The sequence below is a fragment of the Eptesicus fuscus genome, chromosome 15 (genome assembly GCF_027574615.1).
Source record: "Eptesicus fuscus isolate TK198812 chromosome 15, DD_ASM_mEF_20220401, whole genome shotgun sequence".
Taxonomy (NCBI): Eukaryota; Metazoa; Chordata; class Mammalia; order Chiroptera; family Vespertilionidae; genus Eptesicus; species Eptesicus fuscus.
The window spans coordinates 72,861,344-72,870,384 of record NC_072487.1 but is presented as its reverse complement, the minus strand read 5'-3'; the positions used below and the strand labels follow the sequence as shown (position 1 = coordinate 72,870,384).

Genomic DNA, 9,041 nt, shown 5'->3' with positions numbered 1-9,041 from the left:
GCAGCCCAGCCTCCTTCTGGGCTGAGGCTGGGGTACATCCGAGTCCACCTGCTTCAAGCTCACCCCATCCTCTCCCCTCCGCCCCTCCCCTCCCTGCCTCCTCTCCTTTCACTATAGAGGAACGGCTCCCTCCCAGTCCGGCCTCTTTCCCCTTCCTGACCCGCAGGGCTGCTCTGCAGACGCCTCCGTCTCCTTCAGTGTCTCTGCGTCTCTGTGCCTATCTGCATGTGTGCCTTTAGTGTGTGCATCTGCACGTGTGTCTCTGGCCCTCAGGTCTGCCTGGCTCCGTCTTCCCTCCCCAGTGACTCCCCCCCAGGGCAGAGCCACGGTGGGCCTGGCACCTGGCTGGCTCTTCCGCACCTCTGCCCGCTCTGGCTGGGAGGGGTGAGCCTCCGCCCCAGGTCTGCCGACAGAGGCGGCGGTGGGGGGTGGGCGCCAGCACAGGGTACAGGCAGCTTCTCACAGGTAACAGGCCTCGCACACATCATCCTGGGGTCTGCACGGGGGCCCTGCCTTGGCCTAAGCCTGGGCCACGGAGGTTGGCTGGACACAGAGAGGATGTTTAAAAAAATAGAGAGAATTTAAGCTTCCCAAAAAAGATGGGGACAGAGGAGGCGATGGAGGCCGAGGTGGGGCTGGGAGGCGAGCGGCTGTCCGAGAGCTCTGGGTCCCTGGGGGTGACGCGGTCTCTGTGGGCAGGACACAGCCCTGCGCAGGCTGTGCTCACCTGCCTGTCCGGCTGTGCCCAGCGGGCACTTTAGCCAGGCCCGGCTGGCCGAGGGGAGGGCACCATATGGCTGTCTGTAGAGTCTGTGCGGGTGGCGGGGCCAGGAGGGCGGGGCTGGCCGCTGTGGTCCGCGGTCCCACCCCAGGACCCTAGCCCAAGTGTCCGTGCGGCCAGCTGGCTCTCAGGAGGCGAAGTAGGAACTCTGCATGGAGTAGAGCCGGTCGATGGGGTTCCCCACGCGGGCCTGCAGGGAACCCACGTCGGAGGAGCCGAGGAAGCAGTCGCTGAGGCTGGTTAAGGAGGTATCGCTGTCGATGTCGTGGAAGATGGAGTCGTTCCCTGGGGGGCAGAGGGGCGTCAGGAGGGGGGTGAGGGCTGAGGCTCCCGGGGACCCTGTCGGCCTACAGGCTGTGGCTGGAGGTGAGGGAGCGGCAGGATGACCTGCCAGCAGCTCCTGAGCAGAGGGGCTGGGGCGTGGGAAGGGTCTCGAGGGCCCCCTTCCTGTCAGGAGGAGGCGCAGGGGCTGTAGGCCCTGGGGTGGGGGTGGCTGCCACGGCCTCAGGCCCGCCAGGCCAGGCAGGGGGCAGGGGTGGTGCTGGGGCGGGAGGGGGTGGGGCAGCTTACCATAGGGGTTCATGTGGTCACCTGGCATTTGGGGTGGCGTGAGGCCCTGCTGGAAGGGGTCGCTGCTGCCATAGGGGCTCTGCTCCATGGCCACGATCTGCTGCTGCGGCGGGGCCAGCGGCGTGTAGGAGGCCATCATGCCCTCCATGCGGCTCGACAGGACCTCTGGGGGCAGAGCACGCCGTCACCGCCAGGCCCTGCCCGCCCTGTTCCGTAGCCCCAGGAGCCCCTACAGGCGCACCCCCAGAGTCCCCACAGACCTCCCACATCCCCCCGGCCACCCCCGGCGTCCCTCCGACCTTCTCCAGGCCTCCCCAGGGACACCCCACACCCTGCAGCTGAGGCCTTCCTGGGCCCCCAGGACACAGAGCCCAGTTCTCTGAGCCCCCGCCCCCTTCCCCAGACACACACTCCAGCTCCTCTTCCAGAACCAGGTTCTCAGAAGCCAGGGGCGCCCCCTGCCCCCATCCCCCAGAGGCCCTGCTCTCCAGGAGCTCACGCCTCTGGGGAGACACCTAGGCAGGCGGTGATGAGTCAATGCGTGGGTGCGTGAGCGCCCTACACCTGGGAGTATCCAGGTGGGGCATGAACCGGGGCCAAGGAGGCCCAGAAAAGGCTTCCTGGACGAAGGGGCCCCCACCCCCGTGTGACTTAGAGCACCAACAAGGGTTTAACAGGCTCGAGAGGGAGCAGCTGAGTCTGGGGGGCCGCTGGGAACCCCAGGGGCACACCTCCTGAGCTGCCTGGGAGACAGGCAGTGGCTGCGGCCTCCGGAACCCACTGTCCGGGGAGAGGGGCAGAGGGAGCAGAGGGGAAGACCTGGGCCCCGCGGCCATGGCCTTGAAGCCCTGGGTCAGCCTGGGACACTGGCCCCCGAAGTTCTGAGCGAAGGGCCTGGCATCTGCCTGGAGCCCCCGCCTCACTCCAGAGCAGGCAGCTCGGGGCCCCCACCCACTTCAGTGCCCCAGAGAGTCCCCCTGCCTCCCTTCAAGGCCCTGAAGGCTCCATGGCCCCCTGAGGCCTGGGAGACCAGCCCTGGCATTTTGGCAAAGCCCAGTGTTGGAGGGGCTGGCTCCTGCCCCTTTAACTAGCCCCTCCCCGTCCAGCGGGGGCCCAGCCTGACTCCCCCACACCGTGCCCTTTCTCCGAGACTCCGCTGTGGCCGCGGGGCATGTGGTCAGGGTGCGCACCAGCTGCGGAGCCCCGTGGAGGCCGAGGCCCGCTCTGTCCCTTACTGGCTGAGGGAGCCCGACAGGCCCTCCGTCTCCCTGAGCCCAGCCTCCTCATCTGCAAAATAGGACACGGCAACGCCCTTCCTCACGGGGACCTGTGAGAACTGGGCCGGAGCGTGTCACGGGATGAGCTCAGTGCCTGGCACACGGGGACAGTGAGCAGAGGATTGCAGTTTTGACATCAGGAAGTCTGCCACCCCTCCGGCGGCCCGCCCTGCCCCCTCTCCCGTGTCCTGTGGTCGCCGCCAGCTCTGGCTTCATTGGGCTCAGCTGGTTCCAAGGCAGCAGTTCCCTGAGCTGGCGGCCTGGGTGGAGGCCCCTTGGGAGTCCTGGTGTAAGTGACGGCGCCAGGCCCCTGGTCCCCGCCCCGGCCCCCGCCACGGCCCCGGCCCCGGCTCACCTTGGCCCAGCCGCTGGGAGTTCTGCTGCTCCTGCTGCTGCTGGTGCCGCCGTGCCAACTTCTTCATCTGCGGGAGACACGGTTCGTGCCAGTCCCCGCCCCTCCCCCACCTCCCCCATTAGTTCCCCCCCACACACCAGGCCCTCTGCCTCCTGCCCGAAGCCCCCCTCCACTTCTGCCCGGCGGGGGCAGGGGCCGGTGGCCTCTCACCTTTGCTCTTTGGTTCTGAAACCAGACCTGGACCACGCGCACGCTGAGGCCTGTCTCTGCTGCCAGCGTCTCTCGGACCTGCCCGGAGAGGGAGAGAGGGAGAGAGGGAGAGAGGGAGGCAGGTCAGCCCCGGGAGGTGGTGGGCTGGGGGGTGGATGGGTGAGCGGGGAGGTGGAGGGGCAGGGTGGTGTCTGGAAAGGCAGCAGGTGTGTCACCCGCCCCACCCCGGCCGCCCCTCACCTTCCGGCAGGGCTTGGAGGAGACCTCGAAGGAGGCCTTGAAGGCTCTTCGCTGCTGCGTGGTGAGGATGGTGCGGGGTCGCTTGGGCCTCCGGGGGTCCTTCCCGTCATCCCCGCTGCCCTTGCTCTGGCTGCCCTGCCCCTTGGCAGGCTTCATGTCCCCATCCTCGTCCTCACTCTTCACTGTGGGGGACACAACCCGGCCCGTCAGCCTGTACCCTCAGGCCATCTGCTGCCTGATGGGGCCCCATCGCCTCCCGCCAACACCTGCCATGGCCTCTGGCGCCTGGAGACCCCAGGCCAGAGGCTAACCTGGAGAAAACCAGTCCCGCCAGCCCAGCGCCAGCCAGGCCCCAGGGCTCAGAGAACCTTCTGGAAGCTTCCAGGGACTAAGAATTGACAGGCAAGGACCACGCTCCAGATATTCTCACACAGGAGTATTCATGACCATGACAGACAGACACACACACAGACACACACACACACACAGACACACACACACTCACCCACCAGCACTCACACATACAGACTGGCACGTGGGCCCACCAAGGCTCGAGCAATGCAGCTCACAGACATCTACACACACACACACACACACACACACACACACACGCACGCACACACACACGCACATGCTCACAGACAGGACGACCAGGCACACACACACCTGCATGCAGAGCATGTGTATTCACCCAGAGACACACGTGCAATACCATGGCCAGCTGGCCACTCCATGCCCCCGAGTCGTGGGCCTCAGACGCCAGCGCTCCCACGGCGCCCTGCCCAGCCCCGCCCCCGCCGCCTGCCCCAGCCCCCGCGGGGCTCACCGGAGTCGGACTCGTCGGGGCTCACGGAGCTGAGCAGGTCCTTCTCCTTCTCGTAGTCGCCCTTGCACAGCAGCTGGCCCTCCTTGAGCACGAACTCGTCGCCCTTGCGGAGCTGCCGCTCGCACACGCAGCAGCAGAAGCAGCCCAGGTGGTACACGCACTCCAGCGCCCGCATCACGAACTCGGTGGGGGCGATCTTCTCCATGCAGCCGCTGCACTTGGCCGCGAAGAGCCTGCGGGGGCACAGAGCGGGCACGTCAGCTGGGCTCGGGGTCCCTCCCAGAGGCCACCGCCTATTGAGAGCCTCTCCCACCACCCCCTGACGCTCCAGCCCAATTGGGAGAAGCCCTCCCTGGGCACAGAGCCACACGGGGAGGGCCCGTGACCTCAGGGTGGGCACTGGGCACCCTGCCCAGAGGTGCCCTCTCGTGTAGCATGTCAGCTCAGGGCCTTTTCCACTCAGAGACACAGTGGCCACTAGAGGGCGGAGGACAAGGTTAGCCTTAACCTTTCCCGGTTGGCCCCAGCCTGAGGGGAAGGGCAGGCGACCCACAGGTCCATCCACCCTCACCCCAGGATCCGCTCTGCCTCCTCCCTGCCCCTCCACCACCCTCACATCCAAGCAGTTCCCACCCTGGCCAACCTACCGCCAGCATGGCCCCCTCCTCTCCTTTCTGAGCGACTGTCCCAGGCCCCTCCCAGGGCTCCTGGCCCCTCCAACCCTTTACCCTCCAGGATAAGCGCCAGAAAGATCTGCCTAAAACACACCCGGTCCTGCTGCTTCCCTGCTCTAGACTCTTCCATGGCTCCCTAGTGCCCTTGGGAGGTGGGGAGAACATCAGGTTCCTGAGTCTGGCACTCACGGCCCTTCACGATCCTGCCTCTTCTCCCCCGACCCCTGCTCCCCGAGGCTGTGCTCCATGGAACAGCCTGCAGTTTCTCCAGAGCACCCTAACACTGCCCTTCTCTCTCTCTCTGGCCCTGGGCTTGGCTAACACCCGCTTATCCCTCTGTTCAGCGTAAGCATTGCTACCAAGAGGTGATGTATTTACTGAGCACGCACAGCATGCCAGCTGCTGCTCCGAGCACTTTGCCTGCAGAAACAGGTTTAAATCTCGCAGCACTCCTCCGAGGCAGGGAGGAACGCTCATCCCATTTTAGAGATTAGGAAATCGAGGTGCTCAGCGCGGGAGTCACTTGCTCCGAGTCACATGACAGTCAACGAGGGAGCCGACTCTGAGCCTAGACCTCCTTGGGTGCCTCCGTGACAGCGGGGATCCGTCTCCCCTCTCGGGATGCAGAGCCGGCGGGGGCTCCGGCGCCGGCCCCGCGTGCGCCGAAGGGTCTGAGCGGCACGGCCCCTCCTCTGCCCGCACCTACTGACCGCTCCTCTGGCCGCCCAGCCCTATCACGTGCTCTGCTCTGTGGGAACTCGGCCCCAACAACACTTTGATGGAAAAATTTATGAAGAATCAAATTATTGCTGCTGGGAGGGAATTAAAACCATTTTTCATTCTCCGTGTCCCCGGGCCACGTCTGTGGGCGCCACCTTGGGAGCGCTGCGCACATCCCATCCCTCTTTATGGCCCGCCATCGCAGGCGCAGATTACAGCTGCAATTCTCTACTAATCGGTTCTGGAACAGCCATAAACGCGAGGCCTGGCCTGCCTCCCTTCCCCGGGCTGCCGTCAGCACCGCCCACAGTGAGCTGCTGAGGTGCGGGGACAGGGCCAGGCCCCGTCTGCCTGCTGCCCTGGCCCCGGCCAGGGCCACTCAAACTGGGGGCATCCCCAGCAACCCGGCCACCCCCTCCATCCCGCCCTGCAGGCTCCTATTCATCCTGCGATGCCCAATTCCAATGCCACTTCCTCCGGGAAGCCTTCTTTGCTGGCCCAGTCTTGGGAAGGTGGCCTCAAGGCTCACCTGAGCTTCTCTGGCCTCAGTCCCCTCTCCCATAAAACAGGGAGGCACAGAACATCCCTCAGGGCTGTTGTCAGAATGCAGTGACACTGGGCATGTAACCCGGTGAATGAGGGTCATGTGGCGGGGACAGCACTGCCCATCAGCTCTGCGCCGGCTCCTCAGGCAGGCCCTCACTCCACCGGGGCCTCAGGGCGGCCCTCACTCCACCGGGGCCTCAGGGCGGCCTTCACTCCACCGGGACCTCAGGCAGGCCCTCACTCCACCGGGGCCTCAGGCAGGCCCTCACTCCACCGGGACCTCAGGGAGGCCCTCACTCCACCGGGGCCTCAGGGGGGCCCTCACTCCACCGGGACCTCCGGGAGGCCCTCACTCCACCGGGACCTCCGGGAGGCCCTCACTCCACCGGGGCCTCAGGGGGGCCCTCACTCCACCGGGGCCTCAGGCAGGCCCTCACTCCACCGGGGCCTCAGGCAGGCCCTCACTCCACCGGGACCTCAGGGAGGCCCTCACTCCACCGGGGCCTCAGGGGGGCCCTCACTCCACCGGGGCCTCAGGGAGGCCCTCACTCCACCGGGGCCTCAGGGCGGCCTTCACTCCACCGGGACCTCAGGGCGGCCGGGAGGGTTTATGACGCAGGCGAGTGAAGGTTTGGGGTGGGCGGAGGCTCAGGCCCGGCTGTGTGCTCCCGGCAGACGGGGCCCCCAGCGCACACAGTGGGTGACTCTGCAGGAAGAACCTGGCCTGGATGTGGGCTCCCATTGGGCCCTCTGGCTGGAGAGCTTTGTTCAGGGTACCACTACCCAGCTGCCATGGCAGCCTCAGGCAGAGGCCCCGCCCAGCTCCTCCGGCGGGCGAGGGAGCCAGGTTTGCAGAACTCGCTGCTCTGACACAGAGGACACGTCTGTCCTGCCCCCTCACTGTCCCTCTGTCCGGTCCCCACACTCGACCTGGTGTCCTAGGGGCCCCCCCGTAAGGTCTGCAGCCGCCTCTGTGGCCCACGAGTGGACAGGCAGCGGCCACCTCTGTGCATGGCAGGCCAGGGGCTCAGGCGGCGGCCAGCACCTTGGGGCTCCCCAGGAGGCCTGCTTCGGCTGGGCGAGGGGCTGCGGGCGGTGACCCGCATTTGCAGGCACTGCCACCAGGCACTGCCACCGAGCAGGCGCATCCAGAACAGCCCTGCTAATGCCTTGGCAGCAGGGGGTCGATTGCTACTTTCTCCAAACTCATCAACACAATCTATTATTAATACTTCTCCAAAGGCTCAGCGCCGCCATTACAGCGGCAGCGCCAGCCACTCGGGGCGTCATCTGTTATCTAGATTGCAAAAACCCGGGAAATAAAACAAACAGCCCGCACTTTATAAACGGAATGCGCCATCCGTTAGGTCTCTGAGCATCCCTCCTCCCAATAAAACATCAGGGGGGACACATGAAATACTCGCTCCCAATTACGGGGTGCCTTTGTCTATCGTGCAGGGGTGAGAGCTGCGTGGGAGGGGCTGGGGCGCCGGAGGGGTCCCCTCCTCTGCATGAGCCCCCACTCCTTCCCTCAGTCCCTCCCACCGTGGAGGGGTTGGTGGAAGCAGCGCGGAGAAGCAGACCCGGCCCCAGGAGGGTGGCGCTGGCATCCGATGGGCTCAGGCTCAATGCCTGGTCCCACCACTTCTGGCTAGTGACCGGGCAAGTCCTGTCCTCGCTCTGAGCCTCAGTTGACTTACCTATGTAATGGGCTCCACACACTGCCTGCTTCTCAGTGTGAAGGTGCGGTAAATTGCCAGCACAGAGCGGCGAGCACAGGCCGAGCGGTCAGGGGCTGGGCGGCTGTGTGAGGCCGGGAGCCAGCCTCTCTCGGGATGTTCCAGATGCTGACCAGAGCGGCAGAGCGGGTCAGCGTGCAGGGCCTCGTGCCTCTCTACCTCCGCCCCCAGGGGCTCTGGAGCCTGGTGTGAAAGGCCCTGACCTCAATCCCGACTCAACCCCTCACCGGCTCTGTGACTCTGTGACCTTGGGCAGGTCAGAGCCTCTGTTTCCTCATCTGTAAGATGGGGACAATAGTCCCTACTCCTCAAACTTGTGCTAGGGATTCCAGATGGGTGTGTCCCTGCTGCCCACGCTGGGGCTGGGAGGCAGGGCTGGGGAGGGCCCTGGGGTCAGGGCATGCTGGGTGCCCGGGAGGCTCAGATGCTCTTCCCCCGCCCGCTGCCTGTCCTCTCAGGGTTCCTCATCCCGCTCCCCCCAAAGCCCCCCCTTCCAGACACCAAATCTGGAGGGCAGCTTTGTGACCACATCACAGGCACACGGCCTTGCTGGTCACCCACACCGCCCTCCTCCCCACTTCTCATGTAAACGGCCACGCCTTTCCTCCCGCTTCCCTGCTGCTGGGTCACCATGCCCTCTGCTCCCCGTCTGCCCCCAGACACCTGCTGGTTTGGAACAACTTGGCTGAGGTGTCCCTTCTTCCAGGAAGCCCCCCTCTCCTCTCCAGTCTTAGACAGATGCGTCCCTCTGGGTTCCCTATCCTCATACCTGCCCCCCAGTTGCAGCACAGATACTAGGGACTCGGAATATTTCCAGGCCCACCTGCCCCTTGGTCACCTCTGAGCACCAGGCCCTGAATACAAAGAAGTGAGCAATAAATGTTTGCTGAACGAATACTGAACCAACCAAGACAGTCCTGTTCAGCCTGTGCAGCAGGCGAGGCAGTCCCCGCCCCCAGCCTGGTCTGGCGGGGGGCCCTGGCCACCTGCCCTGGGGAGGCAGAGCCACCTGGGAGGGGCTCTGGGAGGGGTGGGGCCGGAGCAGGCAGCCTGGGGTTCCATCCTGGCTCCACAACTTTGGCCAAGACATTTGACACCTCTGA

At 65.5% G+C, this 9,041-nt stretch overlaps 1 protein-coding gene across 2 annotated transcripts in view; it reads right to left on the bottom strand.

Moving 5' to 3' along the window:
• Positions 1-908: 908 nt before the first annotated feature.
• Positions 909-9,041, bottom strand: part of LMX1B (LIM homeobox transcription factor 1 beta) — a 75,156-nt gene continuing 67,023 nt past the window's right edge. Inside the window, exons 3-8 of one of the 2 annotated variants that reach the window (XM_008155311.3) lie at positions 4,260-4,492; positions 3,434-3,615; positions 3,194-3,271; positions 2,984-3,050; positions 1,352-1,516; positions 909-1,066 (exon numbers count right to left, since the gene is read on the bottom strand). In XM_008155311.3, the coding sequence (XP_008153533.1) occupies positions 909-1,066; positions 1,352-1,516; positions 2,984-3,050; positions 3,194-3,271; positions 3,434-3,615; positions 4,260-4,492 (883 nt within the window). The remainder of the gene's footprint in view (positions 1,067-1,351; positions 1,517-2,983; positions 3,051-3,193; positions 3,272-3,433; positions 3,616-4,259; positions 4,493-9,041) is intronic. The other variant, XM_008155312.3, reaches the window with a different exon arrangement.